We start from the raw sequence: 21,731 nt of genomic DNA on the forward strand, positions 1-21,731 counted from the left end.
CATAGGTCTCCGTATGATCTGTTTATTGGCCCCATGGCCAGCAGTTGGATCAGCCTGATTTGGTCCATTGGTGGGGACCTAGGCAAATGAGTGAATTTTACAGAGTCGTCTCTAGGACTACTATTATGTAATAACACCTCATCCTAAACAGTGTTGGCCATAGCCTCAAGCAATGTCATTGGATACAGAGAGTGACCACTATAAAAGCTTGGATTCTGGATGAAGAGTCAAAGGAATAATTCTCCGTTTGGGCAAAGGGCACATGGGGTGATTTTATCGTTGAGATGCTCTTGAGAAAATGGAATTTAGCCTTCTTCATTCTTCATCTGGCAGCAGATGGCAGACATGGGTGTTTGGATTGCTACCATGATTCCAAGGAGAACTACAGTGATCACATATCTCTGTGTGCCATAAGCCTTCCTAACCAAGAGGGAAGAATAATGTGAACACGTTACCATGTGGTGGAAGTCACAGAATCATAATACAAGTGTTTGTTTGCACAAGACTTAAGGTTAGTGGAAGTTCGGTCAGTAAACCTTATAACTGACAGTTAGTGGCATGTGCCTGCCAAATAGAAGCAAGATAGCAGCTATAAATAGACTTCAGGCTCCACCTGGGGATAGTGTTCAGAGAAATTACAATTTACTCTTGGTTGTGGATCTGTGGAGGCAGCTTTTGACATTATTGGCTCAAAGTTGTGTGAACTCCTTAAAGTAAATCAAGCCATTATTATAAACATCTGGTTTATTAGGGCAACAAATAACCTAAATAAATAAATATATGTCTATAAATACCTGCCTAGTGGGTGAGCTCATGTTGATTTATACTCTTCTGGATTTTTCTTTACATCACAACTACGTCTTAGAAACGGTTCTCCTCTGACCGAATAATTTTTCTACTCATGATTGTAAATATTTGCCATCTGTCTACATGTTCTCGCTTATTTTGTTCTTCAAACATGAACGTTCTCTTTTTCCTTCAATTCATTTTAACACTGGATTTTGTATTGTTCTTCTAACCACTGTATTGCAGTTAGGGTTCCCATCCTAGCCGGTAAATCACAAGCTATGTCCAGCACCGGCAATGTACTTGCCTGTAAATATAAAAATACTCTATAAATCCTTCCTTTTCTGTTACCTTCTCCGCTGCGATTTCCCCTTCTAACCACAGACCTGCTTATTTCCCAACCCAATCTGCCTATTTCCCCTCCAGTGGCGTAACTACCAGGGGTGGAGAGGGTGCAATCGCACCCGGGTCCACACCCCCTTGGGGCCCACTGGATAACGGTTATCGCCAGAGGCTGGGCAGGGGGAGATTTTACAGCTGGCACGATTCATAGCTGGAGGGCCCAGGTGCCCATGCTGTACCAGGGCCCGCTGGTGTTAGTTACGCCACTGTTCCCCTCACATGTCCTGCTCTATCCACCTTTCTTCTGCCTAACCTGCCTGCTCTCCCACCCCCCATATTTCATAGCCCTGCCCCATGGCAACTTCACAACCTGGTCCTTTCTGAAGGCTGGTATAGGTAAAAGCAGGGATCCCCAACCTTTTTTACTCTTGAGCCACATTGTAATGTAAAAAAGAGTTGGGGAGCAACACAAGCAACACAAGCATCCAAACGTTCCTGGAGGTGCCAAGTAAGGGTTGAGATTGGCTTCTTGGTATCCCTAATGAGGACTGTCAGACTACAGGAGGCTCTGTTTGGCAGTACACCTGGTATTTATCCAACCAAAGCCCCCAAGCCTGGAATTAAAAAATAAGCACCTGTTTTGAGGCCACTGGGAGCAACATCCAATGGGTTGGGGAGCAACATTTCTTATGTCTTAGTAAACCTGAGTTTTTTTTATAATCACTGCTTCAATTACACAACTCGGCAAACCCTATGACTGGGGCTACATGTGTGAAACTACCTCTAACTATTTTTTCAAAGAAACTGTTTTTGTAAAAGCAATTCCAACATGGATTCTTTTCATTCAGGCAGGCTGGCCAAATAATTCAGCTTGTGTTTCTTCAACCAGATCTTGTGAGAGGTTTTTATGTCTTGGTTCATTATCTGCACATTCAGCGAACTGGCACTCAAGAACAAGCCACAGTAAAGAACCACCAGCATGGCAAACATCACCTGTAATCTGAAGCCTGTAGCTTTACAGAACTGTATTTTGGATCAAATACAAGCGACTGTTTTATTATTACAGAGAAAAGGAAATCATTTTAAAAAATATGGATTATTTGGATAAAATGGAGGCTATTGGAGACAGCCTTTCCCTAATTCAGAACTTTCTGGATAACGGGTTTCCGGATAATGGCTCCCATACCTGTACTTATGTTTGTCATCTTCCTTCAAAATTTCCATTGCATGGCTTATTTCTTCCTCTAAATGGGAGTAGTCCTTAACAATGACGTGCCAGATGCCAGAGGAAGAGTTGTGGACAAGTCTTATCTCAAAAACAAACCTCTTTCCAGGACTCTATAACTAACAGAACCCCAATAATATTCTTTTCAATCCCCTCCAATTCATTACCGAGAAAAGAGAGAGAGAGAATTTGGCTTTGATTGGGCCAAACTGAGCCCACAGTCTCTTCTTTTCTCCCTCATCACACAGGTGCATTGCTTCTACCTTGGCCATTGCAGCAGCAGAGGGATTCTCTCTCAGCTCATCCTCAGCCAGTACATTCCTTATCTATTTATTTGTATTTATATAAGTATATAGACAAAATTTATGGATGCAGGCCATGCCTACTTGATCCAGCCCAGTTACTCCTACTATACTAAAACCCTAACCACTATTAACCCGACCCCACCAACTAGCCCACTAGTCCATCACCTTCATAAACAATGAACCACACTTTTCCATTTAGGGCCCATGGACTACAGAGCCCCTGTACCTTCTAATGGGACCCTGGATGAGTATCTAAGATATGTTTTGCTCTTCAGTCCACCTCCTGAACGACTCTCAAAAGAGGATCAATATAATAGATGATTTCAGGCAGTGGCACAACTACTATAGGATAGGGAGGAATGGGCAGTTGCAAGGTAGTTACACTCTCTGTTTTCTCACCCTGTCCTTTCAATTTGACTTTTTTTTGTCCAGCACATTTATTGCTTCAACCCCAACACCAAAATACATCAACTCTGAGACCAGCTCTTTTTTTTTTATGTTGCTTTTTTATTGGGAATGCCCAGTGCATAATAAACCTGTGTTTTGTCTTAAACCTTGGTGTCCCTCCTGTCTCTAAGCTCCAAATCCTACACTACCTGCCCACCAAAAGCTAGAATTTCTTACCTGGAAGTTGCAGTTCCTTCAGGTCCCCTTAGGCAGCACACTACAAGAGATAGCCCCTCCTCCAACGACAGGAAAAAAACCTTTAAATACACCTTCCCTCCCCTACATCCCTCAGTATTTATTAACAAGATGAAGACACCAAGGGCTGCTACATCAACAAACAGAAATGTATCAGGGAGGGAATTATGTACTGCCCAAGGGGACCTGAAGGAACTGCAATTTCCAGGTAAGAAATTCTGGCTTTCCTTCAAGTCCCCAGGCAGACACTACAAGAGATATTGAAAAGAGATTTAGGGAGGGCCTCATAAACCTGTTTGTAAGACTTTCTCACTGAAAGCAGCCTCCCTTGAATTCATCACATCAAGTCCATAATGTCTTGTGAATTTATGCAAGGATGTCCAAGTTGTTGCTTACATACCCTTCTCTGCCCAAAATGTTGAATGAGCGGTGATTTTAATCAGAGACCTACCGGCAAGCTCATAATCATATGACTGTCAGCCATCTTGAAAATATAGGTTTGGATGCTACCAAACCCTTGGACAGACCTTAGGCGCAAAAGAAGTAGGAAACTTCAGCAACTCTCTTATTCAGAAAGAACCGAAGATAAGGTTCCTCAATGGACTTTGCAATTCACCCACTTTGTTCAAGTGAGTTCCACCAACATAACTGTTTTGAGAGTAATCAGCTTAATTAGAATTAACTGTAAGTGGTTCAAATGGATCTTCCAAAAAGGATGTAAGAGTAAATGTAGAACCCAAGGAGGACATATAACTCTCACTGTAAGTCTAAACCTGTTAGTTGATTTAATGAAGCATCTGACCAATCTGTTTTCACCTAGAGAAAACCCTCTCATTGCTCCAAGAGCTGCCGCCGGAACTCTAAAGCTGGCCATAGATGTAAAGATTTTTAAAAGATCCGATCGTCATCGTGAGACCACGATTATCTCAAAACGATCGTATGATCGTACGAATTGTCCATCAACTAAAAAGACCATTTCAGTCGATATTGCCAGGAAAACAAAGGGGAGCTGCCTGCTTGTCCCTACAGACATAGATACATTGCACTGGGACCAATAAAGATCATTTAACCTGGCCGATCAATTTTCTTACAGATGTTGGCCGAAAAATCATAAGATGTACGATCGTTCCAATCCCACTAACAGCACAATAATTTAGAAGCATTGGTCGGACTTCGCTAAAATCGGTCATTCGGCAAGAGAAATCTTAGCATCTATGGGGACCTTAAGAGTAGTGGGTCTAAGTCCATGTGACACCGTCGGTCAAAAATTGCAATTTTTGTGAAAGGTAGCTGAAAAATGGTCAATGGATCAGAATCACCCTAAGGAAAATCTTTAAATTGTCTATTACTTCTGGTGATAACACTTGTTGAGTCAATAACTGACATTCAGGATCCAGGCTGAGAGGGCAAGTCTGCTGAGATCTGGGAAATAAATGGGACCCTGATGAAGAAGAGTCCTGCTGGACCCTAAGCGTATTGACCTCTCTGCCATGTGTTTTAGGCGAGAATGCATGCTCCTCTGGGCCAGTAAGGCACTATCATTATGACCCTGGCTCTGTCCAGCCTGATCTTTTGTAACCCCCTGGTTACCATTGTTTACCTTGGCCTTCTCCCTCGTTACCATCAGATCTAATGATGGAATGCCGAAAGTCGGAGGAGAAACTCTGACTCACTGAGAGACCATTCTCCTGGCAGGACTTGTTTTTGAATCTGCGCTGAGGTTGACTGAGCCTTCATGTCAACCGCTAGCAATGCCTGCAGATGATTTTCTGCCCCATGCATAATTGATACATCTGCCCTCATCCTACCCCCTCGTCTGTTTATATGAGACATCTGTAATGTTGTCAGACTGGACTTTCCTTGTCGCATCCGGTGAGCCGTTGCTCTGAGAGCTCTCCAAATAGCCAGATGCTCCTGGTGAGTGGAGGAGAGTGCGGCTTCTTGCTGTGACTGAGTACCTTGCCAGGTACCCCACTCAAGAGCTTCTCTCCAACCCTGACAACTGGCATTCGTGGAAAGGACCAGCCAGTGGATTAACCAGGGAGCTCCCTGGGATCTGTCCAAATGCTGAGGTATTGTTATAGGGTTGTCCAGAGTGCTCCCTGAACTATTGCAGACTCTCAGGATGGCTGAACTTTAATTGCAGCTCCCTTCATCCAATGAGCCGTTGCTCTGAGAGCTCTCCAAATAGCCAGGTGCTCCTGGTGATTGGAGGAGAGTACTGTTTCTTGCTGTGACCTAGTACCTTGCCCATCACCCTACTCCAGAGCTTCACTCCAACCCTGCCAGCTGGCATTTGTGGAAAGGACCAGCCAGTGGATTAACAAGGAATCTCCCTGGGATCTGTCCACATGCTGAGGTATTGTTATAGGTTTGTCCAGAGTGCTCTCTGAATCTCAGACTGTCAGGATTGTCCTCTGGAGTGTTCTCATGTGAGCTCTGGTCCACAGAACAGCCTCTAGTAAGATGTCATGCTCTCCAGAGCAGAAATAGATTTCCTGATCGACTCAACTCTGCTGTAAGAGGTTCAACAGGGTTCTTCAGATTGACAATCTTCAGTGAAGGGAGACATGTGAGACCTTGGGCTAAGTCCAAATGAACAGTTTCGGTTGCATAGGAACAAGATCTGATTTTCTGTAGTTGAAGCAGAAGGTCACAAGAGTAGACTTTATTAGCCAATTGTCCAGATACAGAACAATCACCAGATAAGCTACCACCACCAGAGCTTTGGTGAAGATTCAAGGAGAAGACAGGATGAAAGCGCTATAAACACTTTCCGGATTAGGGGTAGGCTGCATATGAGGCACATGAGGTTGCCATACACATAAGCAGGGAAGAAGGTTCCTTTACTAGGGATGTAGCGAACTGTTCTGCTGCGAACTAGTTCGCGCGAACTTCGACCGTTCGCGTCCGCCGAATGTTCGCGAACGTTTGGGAACGTTCGCATTTTGAGTTCGCGTTCGATTCGAATACAAGTCGTTCGACCATTCGACCATTCGAATTCCTTCGACCGCTAAAATCGAACGATTTCCATTCGTTCGAACGATTGTAAGCATTCGATCGAATGAAAAGCATTCGATCGCATGGCTTCAATCGTTCGATTCGAATGAAAATCCTTCGATCGAATGATTAAAATCCTTCGATCGTTCGAATCGAACGATTTTAGCGGGTGTTCGAAGTTCGCGAACTGTTCGCGAACCGGCATTTATTGCCGGTGTTCGCGAACGGCGTTCGCGAACACCAAATCGGAGGTTCGCTACATCCCTATCCTTTACTGCATGTTGTTGAACTATAAATCAGAAAGGAGAGTAAAGTGGCAACCTGCTTGGAGCTGAACCAGGAACCAAGTGTTCTGTGCTGTTAGCATTGCCACTCAAATTGCCTGAAACATAATGGCTGCATAGCAGGAGCTTAATTATAATAAAATATAAGGAAGAACTCATTTGAACTCCTGAGAGATGTTGGGAACACTGTGTTGGTATTAATGAAGATTACATATTAGGATGACACATATTACGTGTATAAGGGATAATAAAAGACAGGGACACAATAAAGGAATTCCAACTTGTAGATCAACTAGACTGTGTTGTTATTAGTGCCCCCACAATACACCTGTTCCATATTTAAACATTCTGCAAGTCTATAATGTATTGTATAATCCACTGGGAGACAAGACACCCCCTGCCTGTCTAGCTCACGGCTGTGAGTGTAACCCAATGGACTCACGGCACGGAGATCAGGACTCCAGAGACCAGCAAGCCCCCCGTGACATCACGGACGTCCTCCTAACCCTGCTACTGCCTCTTCCACCCTGCTACGCAGAAGTACCTACCTGCAGTTTTCCAGGCACCTTGTCCTTGGAGGACAGGAAAAAACACTGAGGGATGTGGGGGAGGTTTTTTTCCTGTCCTTGGAGGAGGGGCTCTCTCTCTCTCTTGTAGTGTGCTGCCTGGGGACTTGAAGGAATTCTAATTCCCCCAAAAAGTGCATGTGCAGGCCACATATATATATATATGTGACAAATGGGTGGAGAATGAAAGCAACATGTTGACTGTGGGGAGGGCCATGGGCAGAATTCGGCCCACGAGCCAACTGTGACCTGCTAAAGTAGTGTTTTGGTGGCCACCATCATGTTACATTCAGGCATAAATGGGGCAGTGGGTAGGTCAATATCCTAGAGTACAAATATAAACACTATTCAGAAATTGAAGGCAATGCTCCACCTCTTAGGCCAGTTGTAAGTGAGAGCTGATACCAGGACAGAGGTATTGTGTGGCTGAGGGGAGGCTTGCTGACATGATTCCTATCTTAGATTGAAATATTTCAAAATGGAATAGAATACAGAATCTCATTCTCTGGACTAAGCTCATTGAGGCGTTATTGAGCGCTTCCATACGTCACCTTCAAGCTGAAGCCTCTGGCTTTCAAATCACCAGGACAGTATTCTTCATAACTCCAATAACCCCAAGTACCACCATTGCTGACGCTGATGAACCCCTTATCCTTATTTCCATTTCCAACTCTGAGAAAGCAGAAAAGAAGTCCCAAGGGTGATGCCATCCTCAACATCTTGAAGATACTCCAGTGAGGAAAGCCTGGCTGGCTAGTGTGAAGCTGAAAACCAAATCTCTTTATGTTGGATCTGTTCACATTTATGGTCCACCCTCTTTGGCTGCCTACAAGAACCTTTTCCATATATCCTTCACGCCTTGTCCTTTTCCATTGTGATCTCAACCTCAGGTCATGGTGACTTCATGGCCAAGGTCTTTATAATAAATCTGCTCTGTATGACGTATTGTATTGGTTCTGGTTTATTCTGTACACAATGTCTATATAACAATTTAACCCAATGTATAACCTTTACTCAATAGGATGATATATATCATGATAATATGATGATTATATAAAATATTATTGTATGGAATCTTGTATCTCATGATATCTGTATGGTTGTGACAAGTAGGGATGCAAGGAGTCCATCTTTTTTGTTTTTAGTTGGCTGAATACCGACTCTCACCTAAAAGCTTTGGCCAAATACAGAACCTGCATGGAACTTTTTAGGGTCCGCTGATTTGAAGGATCCAGTGTGCAACATACTGTCGCTGCCCTCTATGCCAGTTCCCACCAAAATCCAAGATGGCTGAGCATTCCACCGTGGAACCACCAAAAGGGTACCAAAGGGAAGTGTTGCAGGGAAACAATAAATGCATTGGATCAAAAACATTATTATACACAGATAATAATTAAAACATGTATGACAATTTAATGTGAAAATATTTATTAAAGTGGGTGTGGCCAGATGGCTCTCTATCTAAGTGAAGTTAATATGCCAGTTACAAATATTAATATATGGCTTCATCCGTATAGTTCAACTTGCCTTATTCCTCAAGTTCTCCCAGAAGGCCACACAACAGTTTGATCGGCCAAGCAATTGAGTTACATTATGTACTTAGTCAGAATGCTTGGTGGCACATGCTCCAGACACTTGTAGATCAAGGTGGCTCCTCCTGATCAATAGGATTCAAATATATTCTGACTTGGATTGGAGGAGCACTCCTGCCTTCTAGATATGAGTCGTTGCAGTAGAACTTTGTTTTGTGGGTCCTTATGGTCAGCAGTGCATCAAGTGGGTAAGTAGACACACTACTGAGCAGAAGCTCCTTCATCTGTTGCAGATGAGTCTGGTGCTTCATTGGTCTCTACAATCTAAGATATTTCAGGCCATACAGTAGACTGTGCTGTATTCTATAAGTGTTATAGACCCTTACAGAGGGGGAATGAGAAAGGTTAATGGTCTTAAGATGAGGTCCATCAGGGGCCTTACTCTGGCTGGTCTATCTGACCCGTGTCAGGTATATGGACCTTGTAGATGGATGTTGTGCCTTTATCTGTCAGGAATACAAAAATAATCTGTAAACCTGCTGACAAACCTGTAGTGAGCAAGTCTGGACTGGGATTCATGTTCACAGAGGCCCAAACAGCCCCTCACCAGCCCAATAAACAGTGACCGTCTATGGCATATTACTGGCATTTGCCAGAACCTACAAATTGGCAGTTAGCCTATCACCATTAAATCTCATTATAGGTTCCCCTGGACACCACCAGATTTATCAAGGGTCAAATTTTCAAATGTTTTATGGTCAAAACTGTCAAATTCAACTAGGGAGTTATCAAAACTCAATTTGAGTCTTTTTAAAAATTCGAATTAGATTTTCGAGATTTATCATACTCTGGCCCTTTAAGAATTTGAATTTGACTATTCGCCACCTAAAACCTGCCGAATTACTGTTTAAGTCAATGGAAGAGGCGCAGGGATCAATTTTGGAGATGTTTGCAGCCTTCCTGAGGAAAAAAACACAAACTGAGTTCGATCTAATTCGATTCAAGTTTTTGGGTGATTTAAATTTGTCTGAGTATTAAAAATTAGATTTTATTAACACATTTTGACTGGTCAAATTTCTAATTTATTGGGGTTTATGCTTTAAAAATTCAAAATTCGACCCTTGATAAATGTGTCATTTTATGAATTACTTTATCAATAATTGCAAAACAAATTACAGATTGAGCTCGAATATCCAAAAGAATGAGGAGCCAGGCAGAGAAATAATATAATACACAAGTGGATATGAATTGGGTTCCCTACCTACAGAAGGAGCACTGGTTGGAGGATTGGATTTATTATACAAACTCTACAAAATTCATAGAAAACACGGAGTGTTCCTTAAATCTTGGGGTGGGTGTTGGTGTGGTGGCCCTTCTGTACAGCAGGTGGAACGTTCACTCAGTGACAAGGGAGACAAATCAGCCTTCATTCTGCAGGGGGAAATCAATAAATCTACTGATTACTGGTTATAAGGAAATAATAAAGAGATGACAATATTAACGGAATAGATATACGCATGAAATGAGAATGCTCCTCATTAAAGGAACAGTAACACCAAAAATTAAGCCATGGGGGCAGCCATTCAAGCACAGGATACACAGTAGATAACAGATAAGTACTACTATAGTTTATATAAACAAGCTGCTGTGTAGCCATGGGGGCAGCCATTCAAGCACAGGATACACAGTAGATAACAGATAAGTACTACTATAGTTTATATAAACAAGCTGCTGTGTAGCCATGGGGGCAGCCATTCAAGCACAGGATACACAGTAGATAACAGATAAGTACTACTATAGTTTATATAAACAAGCTGCTGTGTAGTCATGGGGGCAGCCATTCAAGCACAGGATACACAGTAGATAACAGATAAGTACTACTATAGTTTATATAAACAAGCTGCTGTGTAGCCATGGGGGCAGCCATTAAAGCACAGGATACACAGTAGATAACAGATAAGTACTACTATAGTTTATATAAACAAGCTGCTGTGTAGCCATGGGGGCAGCCATTAAAGCACAGGATACACAGTAGACAACAGATAAGTACTACTATAGTTTATATAAACAAGCTGCTGTGTAGCCATGGGGGCAGCCATTCAAGCACAGGATACACAGTAGATAACAGATAAGTACTACTATAGTTTATATAAACAAGCTGCTGTGTAGCCATGGGGGCAGCCATTCAAGCACAGGATACACAGTAGACAACAGATAAGTTTCTGAAGCAAACAGACCATTTTTATCAGTGCAGGGAACACTATATTATATTGTCATTCTTTTAAGACTCTTTCAGTTTTTGCTATTACTGTTCCTTTAAGAAATACTTTATACATGTCCAATAGCTCATAGACTCATAGACAATTGACATTAAATATATACATTGTTACAGGGTTTCTGGGATGGTATTGATTACATGGATATTCTCCTTTACAAATAGATCATCATTTAACAAGAATGAATGAGAAATATAAAACAAGTATCAATTTTGGATCTAATGCAACTTGGCCACAGACACACACAGATCTCAAGCCTTAGATTGTACAGTCGGTGGCACTTCCTACTACTTCCTACTACTTCCTACTACTTCCTACTACTTCCTACTACAGCTGACAATCCACGTCTGCCTTTCTGCCCCATATTTACCAGTTCTGAGTGTTAGAAAGTGTATTTTCAAAAAAAAAAGATAATGTTTTCTGGGGTAAACTTACTGGTAGGGGCTTTTCTGATTTAAAGTTCACTTCTTTCAGCAATTCCCATAAACTATACAGATTTGGCTTATTGCACATATTGTGTTTCTGATACATATTTTCCCTATATTATGAAAATTGTTTTTTTTTTTGTTTATTTAGTTATTTAGAGTCCTATTTCTTGTGTAATTACACAAAAGTTCTGGCAGATTTAAAAATCGCAGGTTGTCCTGAAAAAAAAAAACCCAAAGGGGGCGGGAATATATATGTCCTACACCCACGTGCACTAAACATGTTTAGTTACTGTTCATGCTCAGGTTAATATAAAGATTGAGCTTACCTTGCCCTTCTTTCTGCAGTCCCCACACAACACGCCCATGAGTCCATTAACAACCTGGATGGCACAGAGGACAAACTCTAGAGCACCGAAGCCAAGGAGGATGGAAAACAGGACGATATTCCACAGGACAATGTTTTTGGGCTCCTCACAGTCATTCCAGGACGTCTTATTGAACAGGTAACTCTCACTGCAAACAAAACAGAGTGGGCAGGTAATATAAAGACCAACAGAAAGAGTCCACACCACTCCCAGGCCAGATGGTACAATGCCATTAGAAGCTTATCAACCTACCTGAACTGGAACTGGATCTTCTGGCAGGGTTATCAGTAACACAAGGGATCAGTTAGTACTACAGGGTGGGATTGTGTTAGTAACACATGGGGGAACAGTCAGAAACACAGTGTGTGATTCGTCCGTAACATAGTAGGGTTTATCAGTAACACAAATGGTTAGTAACAAGGGGATCAGTCAGTAACAAAAGGAGGAATCAGTCGGTAACAAAGGGAGGAATCAGTCAGTAACAAAGGGAGGAATCAGTCAGTAACAAAGGGAGGAATCAGTCAGTAACAAAGGGAGGAATCAGTCAGTAACAAAGGGAGGAATCAGTCAGTAACAAAGGGAGGAATCAGTCAATAACAAAGGGAGGAATCAGTAACAAAGGGAGTAATCAGTCAGTAACAAAGGGAGGAATCAGTCAGTAACAAAGGGAGGAATCAGTCAGTAACAAAGGGAGGAATCAGTCAATAACAAAGGGAGGAATCAGTAACAAAGGGAGGAATCAGTCAGTAACAAAGGGAGGAATCAGTCAGTAACAAAGGGAGGAATCAGTCAGCAACAAAGGGAGGAATCAGTCAGTAACAAAGGGAGGAATCAGTCAATAACAAAGGGAGGAATCAGTAAAAAAGGGAGTAATCAGCAACAAAGGGAGGAATCAGTCAGTAACAGGGGGGAATCAGTCAGTAACAAAGGGAGGAATCAGTCAGTAACAAAGGGAGGAATCAGTAACAAAGGGAGGAATCAGTAACAAAGGGAGTAATCAGCAACAAAGTGAGGAATATGTCAGTAATAAAGGGAGGAATCAGTCAATAACAAAGGGAGGAATCAGTAACAAAGGGAGTAATCAGCAACAAAGTGAGGAATATGTCAGTAATAAAGGGAGGAATCAGTCAGTAACAAAGGGAGGAATCAGTCAGTAACAATGGGAGGAATCAGTCAATAACAAAGGGAGGAATCAGTAAAAAAGGGAGTAATCAGCAACAAAGGGAGGAATCAGTCAGTAACAAAGGGGGGAATCAGTCAGTAACAAAGGGAGGAATCAGCAACAAAGGGAGGAATTAGTCAGTAACAAAGGGGGGAATCAGTCAGTAACAAAGGGAGAAATCAGTCAGTAACAAAGGGAGGAATCAGTCAGTAACAAAGGGAGGAATCAGTAACAAAGGGAGTAATCAGCAACAAAGGGAGGAATTAGTCAGTAACAAAGGGGGGAATCAGTCAGTAACAAAGGGAGGAATCAGTCAGTAACAAAGGGAGGAATCAGTCAGTAACAAAGGGAGAAATCAGTCAGTAACAAAGGGAGGAATCAGTCAGTAACAAAGGGAGAAATCAGTCAGTAACAAAGGGAGGAATCAGTCAGTAACAAAGGGAGGAATCAGTCAGTAACAAAGGGAGGAATCAGTCAGTAACAAAGGGAGGAATCAGTCAGTAACAAAGGGAGGAATCAGTCAGTAACAAAGGGAGGAATCAGTCAGTAACAAAAGACGGAATCAGTCAGTAACACAATGGTGGGATCATTCATTTTGGGGTCTGTTCTACAATCACACTCTTCAAATCCTCACTTACTTGTAGTCCTTATAATGATATTTCCACTTCCCATCAATGAGGCACAAAGGTCCATCAGAAAGACCTGTGCCCGACACGACCAAACAATAGAATCCTCCCAGAGCACCGAATATGGAGGAGAAAACTGAGCGGAGCATCTGCAGAAGCCAACGGAATGGTATTAGGAATGTCAGCTGGCACAGGATTACACAGAGTATTATGGAGTATTAGTGTGGATTGAACTTGCACATTAGCAGTTATCCTGCATTTTATCCTTTGTCCCACACATTCATGTTACTGATTGGATCATATGGTGACACATATAGGACACACGATGTACTGACTCTGAGTATATAACTGTAGTGTGAAGAGTATTATGGGTATAGGGATCAGCCAAGGGAAAGCTGGAACCAGGGGATACAGAGGAATTAGAAGGCTCAGGGGTTTACATTGGGTATGGGGGGTCTCTCAGGGAACAGATGGCATAGGGGGTAAACTTACAGCGTAAAATTAAATGCCACATATTGGATATAGGGGGTCACCGAGAGCACAGTTAGCAAAGAAGGTTACAGGGCAGAATGATGATATAGGGGGTCACCCAGGGTACAGCTGGCATAGGGGCTACACAAGGTATAGCTGGCACGGGGGGGGGTTACATACTCTGCATCGGTTTCCACAGCATCCGGCCCCACAGCAGCCTTCCCCCCCTGCACGAATTGCAGCAAATGATGGACACAGTACCTACAGTAAGACAAAAAAAGATGGGGTTCTGTCATCGAACAATGGGATGGGCCACAATCTTCCATCATCACCTTTATGTTAGGCAATATTTTTGTATCATTTTGTAGGAGGAGAGACAGACTCACAGCTCCTCCCACTGCAGCCTCCATCCAGGTGCAATGAGTTCTGCACTCGGGCCTACAGAAGCCCATGGTAAGCCTTATGACTTGGTACCTGAATCCATTCTTCTGCTTGTTCTTCTGAACTTGGCCTTGTATAAGGAGATTATAACACTACAGGAGGGCTATGGGAGCAGATTCAGACAGCCGGGGAAGGATGGAGGCTCAAGAAAGAGCGAGGAACACTTTCAGAAAGGAAATTCATTGTATCTTTGATCTCTAGTCTAGACATAGACAAAGGGAAATAAAAAGAAAAATATCTTGTCTCCTGAGTACAGACAGATAGGGGCTATTTGCTTGAGAGATGTTGGCCTTTCTGGGACATGATCTTGAAGAAGCACACGGTCTGCTCCAGAAATCTTGCACCAGCCTCCAGCAGAAAAAATGCACATTGCAAAAATGATCCAATGAATGAACAACAATGCCCACACCCCCCTAAATCAAACCAATAGCTTTAAGAAGATGATTTGTGCCTTCTCACCCCCTTGAGACTTTTGTTTCAGAACCTGTTGAGATATTTAAAGACCCAGGTTGAGCAGATGGAGGCCATGAATTTCTGGCCTCCATCTGTTCTCAAAGTTTAGTTCCCATCATTCCCTGCCAGCCACTTGTTTTTCCCATCTGCCACCCACTTTAGAGCTTACAGTTGGTGCCCATGACCATAAGTTGATGGTACTTACAAAGAGGCCCCCTCCTATAATGCCGCCCATCAGCCAGACTTGGAGGGTGATGTGGTCGGTGCTGGTGGTCTTTCCATTAGGGAAGAAGAGGAGGACATTGGCAATGATGCAGCTCAGGGACATGGGGAGCAGAGACAATCCCAAGAAGCGAGAGCATTTGCCAGTGCACATGTTGACTCTCAGGGCAGACAAGCGGAGTGTGAAAGGTTTGGTACAGCTCTGTGGGTTCCTGATCTCAGCAGGGTGATTAACTGTTGTTTTAATGATAAGGGAAAGGGCAAGGTTCGCCCCTGTTATCAGTGACAGTCTGGTGACAGGAGCAAATCAATAAGGTGCGGGGGGGGGGAGGATGGGAACAGTGGATTATCCCTTGGGGAGGAGGAGAGGAAGGTGGGAGAAGAAACAGGCAGTGGAGAAGCCGTGACGGACTCAACATCTTCCTTATGGATACACCTGTCCTCTTCCCATTGCCTGTCAACCAAACCAATTCTCTAACCTGGAATACACAATGTTCTCTACTTACCTGCCCCCTTCCCACCATCCCTTTCTCACATTATCCAAGTCCAACCCTCCTCTCTTCTCAAGATTATCCTCCAATATTCACCCACATGTTCCCACAGTTGCCTCTCAAACACACCTACACAGTACCTCTTCTACTGTTTATACTGTACTCATCTATTCCTTCCTACCGACTTCTCTTCCCAAATGTATCCTCCAACATTAACCAACCCATTCCCACTGTTTTCCATTCCTACTGTCTCCTCACTTCCCAACATTCTTGACATCCATGTACCTCTTCTACTGTTTATACTGTACCCACCTATTCCTTCTCACCGACTTCTCTTCCCAAAAGTATCCTCCAACATTCACCAACCCATTCCCACCTTCTCCCATTCCTACTGTCTCACACCCTCACTTCCCAACATTCTTGATATCCATGTACATATTCCACTATTTATTGTGCCCACCAAGTTCCTTCCCACCAACTTCTCTTCCCAAGAGTATCCTCCAACATTCACCAACCCATTCCCAGTTTTCCATTCCTACTGTCTCCTCACTTCCCAACATTCTTGACATCCATGTACATCTTCCACTAATTATTGTGCCCACCAAGTTCCTTTCCACCAACTTCTCTTCCCAAAAGTATCCTCCAACATTCACCAACCCATTCCCACTATCACCAACCCATTCCCAGTTTTCCATTCCTACTGTCTCCTCACTTCCCAACATTCTTGACATCCATGTACATCTTCCACTAATTATTGTGCCCACCAAGTTCCTTTCCACCAACTTCTCTTCCCAAAAGTATCCTCCAATATTCACCAACCCATTCCCACCTTCTCCCATTCCTACTGTCTCACACCCTCACTTCCCAACATTCTTGACATCCATGTACATATTTCACTATTTATTGTGCCCACCAAGTTCCTTCCCACCAACTTCTCTTCCCAAGAGTATCCTCCAACATTCACCAACCCATTCCCACTGTTTTCCATTCCTACAGTCTCCACACCTCCCATTGTACCCACAAATTCCTTCCCACCTTCCCTAACTAACCTCTCCAAGATGTCTCTCCCACTTACACCAACTCACTTATCACCCCCTTCTTTCCAACCTCCCTCCATATTATTATATCTCACATCCACCCGCCCCGTTTCCAACGGAAGACCATTTGGAGATGAAAGACGGGGTCGTAAGTAATGTAACCTTAGACCCACTACTTTGTCTTTTATCTCCAAAATAGTCTTCATAGAAGTCTAGACTAGGCATTGTCCCCACACTGTTTCTGGGGGGGCAGCCCAACAGTTAAATACCTTTAACTCTTGCCAACATTCAACACCTCCTCTTTCACAGCCACCCAACATCTACTCTTAACCACCTGATCATTTTCACCCAATCATCAATCAAATATTCCGATGGTCCCTCCCCCAAACTGCCAGTCAGTCTCTATATGACACAGGGGTATGAGAGATCTAGAGAATAGGGACAATCACAGAAGGAAAGCTGCTCTCTAAGGCCCCTCCCACCAACATCTACCTAAATGTGTCTGTGATAAGAAGGAATAATCAATGATAAATGTTGCAGATAAGGCTCCTATAAATAACTTGTTACAGGCCCCGCCCACTTACCCATCATTCTGTTTGATAGCGACATTGTACTGAGTACCAAGTGGGTAGAGAGGCAGGTCACAAAGGCCCCCATGTATAATGTGAGAGGCGGGATCTGGTGGGAGGAGCTATAGGTACCGCATGCAGGAAATCCCTCCTTATCTGCCTGGAGTTTGGACGCAACTGTGTGGGACGACAGTTTTATCTGATGAGGAAATGTGACTGGGGATTTCTGCATGAAACTGTCAGTTTATTGCACTTTCTCACATGAGGGCAACACACACCCCTTATCGGTTTCTGAAACGGGGAAACCTATTGTTTGTGCAGGTCACACGGGCTCATCCTGCCACTCCTTCTGTCTGTCACTGTAACACCCTGCAGGGGGAGGGACTCTCCTGTCTGTGTCACTGTATCACCCTGCAGGGGGAGGGACTCTCCTTCTGTCTGTGTCACTGTATCACCCTGCAGGGGGAGGGACTCTCCTTCTGTCTGTGTCACTGTATCACCCTGCAGGGGGAGGGACTCTCCTTCTGTCTGTGTCACTGTATCACCCTGCAGGGGGAGGGACTCTCCTTCTGTCTGTGTCACTGTAACACCCTGCAGGGGGAGGGACTCTCCTTCTGTCTGTGTCACTGTATCACCCTGCAGGGGGAGGGACTCTCCTTCTGTCTGTGTCACTGTATCACCCTGCAGGGGGAGGGGACTCTCCTTCTGTCTGTGTCACTGTATCACCCTGCAGGGGGAGGGACTCTCCTTCTGTCTGTGTCACTGTATCACCCTGCAGGGGGAGGGACTCTCCTTCTGTCTGTGTCACTGTATCACCCTGCAGGGGGAGGGGCTCTCCTTCTGTTCGTGTCACTGTATCACCCTGCAGGGGGAGGGACTCTCCTGTCCGTGTCACTGTATCACCCTGCAGGGGGAGGGACTCTCCTTCTGTCTGTGTCACTGTATCGCCCTGCAGGGGGAGGTACTCTCCTTCAGTCTGTGTCACTGTATCACCCTGCAGGGGGAGGGACTCTCCTTCTGTCTGTGTCACTGTATCACCCTGCAGGGGGAGGGACTCTCTTTCTGTCTGTGTCACTGTATCACCCTGCAGGGGGAGGGACTCTCCTGTCTTTGTCACTGTATAACCCTGCAGGGGGAGGGAATCTCTTTCTGTCTGTGTCACTGTATCACCCTGCAGGGGGAGGGACTCTCCTTCTGTCTGTGTCACTGTATCACCCTGCAGGGGGAGGGACTCTTCTTCTGTCTGTGTCACTGTATCACCCTGCAGGGGGAGGGACTCTCCTTCTGTCTGTGTCACTGTATCACCCTGCAGGGGGCGGGACTCTCCTTCTGTCTGTGTCACTGTATCACCCTGCAGGGGGAGGGACTCTCCTTCTGTCTGTGTCACTGTATCACCCTGCAGGGGGAGGGACTCTCCTTCTGTCTGTGTCACTGTATCACCCTGCAGGGGGAGGGACTCTCCTTCTGTCTGTCACTGTATCACCCTGCAGGGGGAGGGACTCACAGCTATTCTGCAAGGGACAGAGCAGACTTGCAGCAAATGTACAAAGAAACAGTATAAAATACAGATTTTTTAAGACAAATATTGACTTTCACTGCCACACAAGTTAAAATTCAATCTTTACTTTTAATTTATAATTTAGAGGCCACTCCCAGTCTCCAAGGTGATTTCTTGTTGGTGGTTGATAAAACCGCTGCCCATAGTCAATCAAGATCCACGAATGATTCCATTGGAAACCCCTTCTAGTCACTACGTGTTGCAGAGAAAGTAACAAAGAGATTCCCGGGTGCTGAGTCCACATTTCAGAGTCTGTAACAGTCGATTCTCAGAAGAGACCAGGGAGGATATGTGCAAAGGCTCCTCCCACATTCCTGGTCCCGCCTCCTGTCCCCCATATTGTCCTTTGTGTAATTCAAAGAGGTCAGTGAAAGTTAAATTTAAATTGAAAGTTGCCAGAGCCGAAAGGGTTAAACTCAATGTTGGGGATCCCCCGAGCCCCCCTGCTGGTTCTCAGGGTCCAACGGATCTTCTCAAACATTGACTTCATAATAATCCAATCCCAGATTATACGATATAATAATCCAAGCCCCAGATTAAATGTCATAATAATCAAACCCCCAGATTAAACAACATAATAAACCAACCCCCAGATTAAAAACCAGAATAATCCAACCCCCAGATTAAATGACAGAATATATAAACCCCCAGAATAAAACTACATAATAAACCAACCCCCAGATTAAACAACATAATAAACCAACCCCAGATTAAAGGTCATAATAAACCAACCCCAGATTAAAGGGTATAATAAACCAACCCCAGATTAAAGGGCATAATAACGCAACCCCCAGATTAAAGGGCATAATAAAACAACCCCTAGTCACTTTGGTTAATTTGCAGAAATGTAACAGAATTTTTAAATCCTCCAGGGTTTTCTTTGCACAGGTATGGGATCCGTTATCCGGAAAGCTGTTATCCAGAAAGCTCGGAATGTCTTCTATAGCCATCATTTTATCCAAATAATCCAAAATCTTTAAAAACGATTTCCTTTTTCTGTGTAATAATAAAACAGTCGCTTGTACTTGATCCCAACTAAGATATAATTAATCCTTATTGGAAGCAAAACCAGCCTATTGGCTTTATTTAGTATTTAATGATTTTTTAGTAGACTTAAGGTATGAAGATCCAAATTATCAAAAGATCCGTTATCCGGAAACCCCAGGTCCCGAGCATTCTGGATAACAGGTCCCATACCTGTACCTGCAGTGTTACTATGATACAGCAGATCTTTCATTTCATTTGCTGCTGCCTGTCAGCTAGGGGGAGTAGCCATAGAAACCAGGCAGTTTGCTGAAATGCCATTTTGGAGTGAATGGGGCTGAACTTGAGAAACACGCTGGACCTTGACTCCATGTAACTACACGTCTCACATTCCTGGGTCTGTTAACACTTCTTTGGCCGCTGCAATGTCAATACATTTCTTCTCTTCCTCCAACTGGAACTTGTCCGGGTGCCACTGCTGTACCAACTTCCTGTACGCTTTGATCACTTCCTGTTTGTTGGCGTTCCTGGATGAACACAAGAATCCCGCCAATAAACATTGTAACAGGACAGACTGGTATCCAATCGGGTTCCCTGGAGGAAAGAGAATTCTCTGTACCTTTTCACTCCTTTCTTTCGCCTGTTGGAAATCCTCCACAGCTGAAATCACAAGGGGCGGAGTTATTAGTCTGATTGGGCACGGGCTGCAGCCAATAGGAGGTCAGATCCCAAAGCAGCAGGACAATAAGGAAGTAAATGAAATGTCAGCCAATGGGAAGTTGTAGGTACAAAGATGAGGGTAATTAGGAGGGATGCACTATTTGGGATTCGGCCGAATCCCCGAATCCTTGCTGAAAGATTCGGCCGAATACCGAACCGAATCTGAATCCTAATTTGATATGCATATGCAAATTAGGGTCAGGAAAGGAAAAAGTTAAAAAAATTCTTCTTTTGTGACGAAAAGTCACGTGATTTCCCTCCCCGCCCCTAATTTACATATTTACATAATATATATATCCAATCTAGGATTCAGATTCGGTCGGCCAGGCACAAGGATTTGGCCGAATCTGAATCCTGCTGAAAAAGGCCGAATCCTGGCCGAATCCCGAACTGAATCCTGGATTCAGTGCATCTCTAGTAATTAGCAGTAGCCCATAATCATTTAATATTCAATATATTGTTGGGAAACAACCTTTATTGTGTTTTTGTGCTTCTGAAACACCTTGAAATGTGAAACCTAATTAGGTTGCTAAGCATCTGACCCTAGCAACCAGACTGCCCCAAGAATATCCAGCAATGAAGTCACTATTATAACCCCTCCATGTAGATCAGTAACAAGGAACTGCACCTTTTTCATAATCCTCAATGAGAATAAAGGGTTCGGGCCAGTCTCATAGGATGAGGGGGTTCGGTGGGTCCCTCTGATTGGCTTCTGTCCGTGCCAATATGGCTTCTTCTGTTCTCTGGCTCTGGGAGGAGGGGAGCAGGTGGGATGTGAGTATAATGGTAATGTAAATCTCTATTTGAATGAATAAGAAATGTGGTCTGGGTCTAGATAATTATTTGTCCCCTCCCCCATCTAGAATAATCCCAATGTGCCCCCCCCCATCTAGGCTAGAATAATCCCAATGTGCCCTCCCATCTAGGCTATAATAATTCCGATGTGCCCCCCCATCTAGGCTATAATAATCCCAATGTGCCCCCATCTAGGCTAGAAAAATCCTTATGTGCCCCCCATCTAGGCTATAATAATCCTTATGTGCCCCCCCATATAGGCTAGAATAATCCTTATGTGCCCCCCCATCTAGGCTATAATAATCCTTATGTGCCCCCCATCTAGGCTAGAATAATCCTTATGTGCCCCCCATCTAGGCTATAATAATCCTTATGTGCCCCCCATCTAGGCTATAATAATCCTTATGTGCCCCCATCTAGGCTAGAATAATCCTTATGTGCCCCCCATCTA

The 21,731-nt window shown here is 43.9% G+C and overlaps 1 protein-coding gene and 1 long non-coding RNA gene across 2 annotated transcripts in view; one reads left to right on the plus strand and one right to left on the minus strand.

Moving 5' to 3' along the window:
- Window positions 1–11,818, plus strand: part of LOC121402287 — an 84,074-nt gene extending 72,256 nt beyond the window's left edge. Inside the window, exon 3 of the long non-coding RNA XR_005966720.1 lies at window positions 11,732–11,818. This is a non-coding gene — a long non-coding RNA (uncharacterized LOC121402287). The remainder of the gene's footprint in view (window positions 1–11,731) is intronic.
- tm4sf5.S (transmembrane 4 L six family member 5 S homeolog) lies at window positions 8,562–15,319 on the minus strand. The gene is given in 5 exon segments (NM_001112860.1): window positions 8,562–10,113; window positions 11,713–11,899; window positions 13,552–13,688; window positions 14,191–14,271; window positions 15,110–15,319. Coding segments are annotated over 5 exon segments (588 nt in total). The 5' UTR covers window positions 15,281–15,319; the 3' UTR covers window positions 8,562–10,101.
- Window positions 15,320–21,731: the final 6,412 nt, after the last annotated feature.

This window comes from Xenopus laevis, chromosome 3S (genome assembly GCF_017654675.1).
Source record: "Xenopus laevis strain J_2021 chromosome 3S, Xenopus_laevis_v10.1, whole genome shotgun sequence".
NCBI classification, from domain to species: Eukaryota; Metazoa; Chordata; class Amphibia; order Anura; family Pipidae; genus Xenopus; species Xenopus laevis.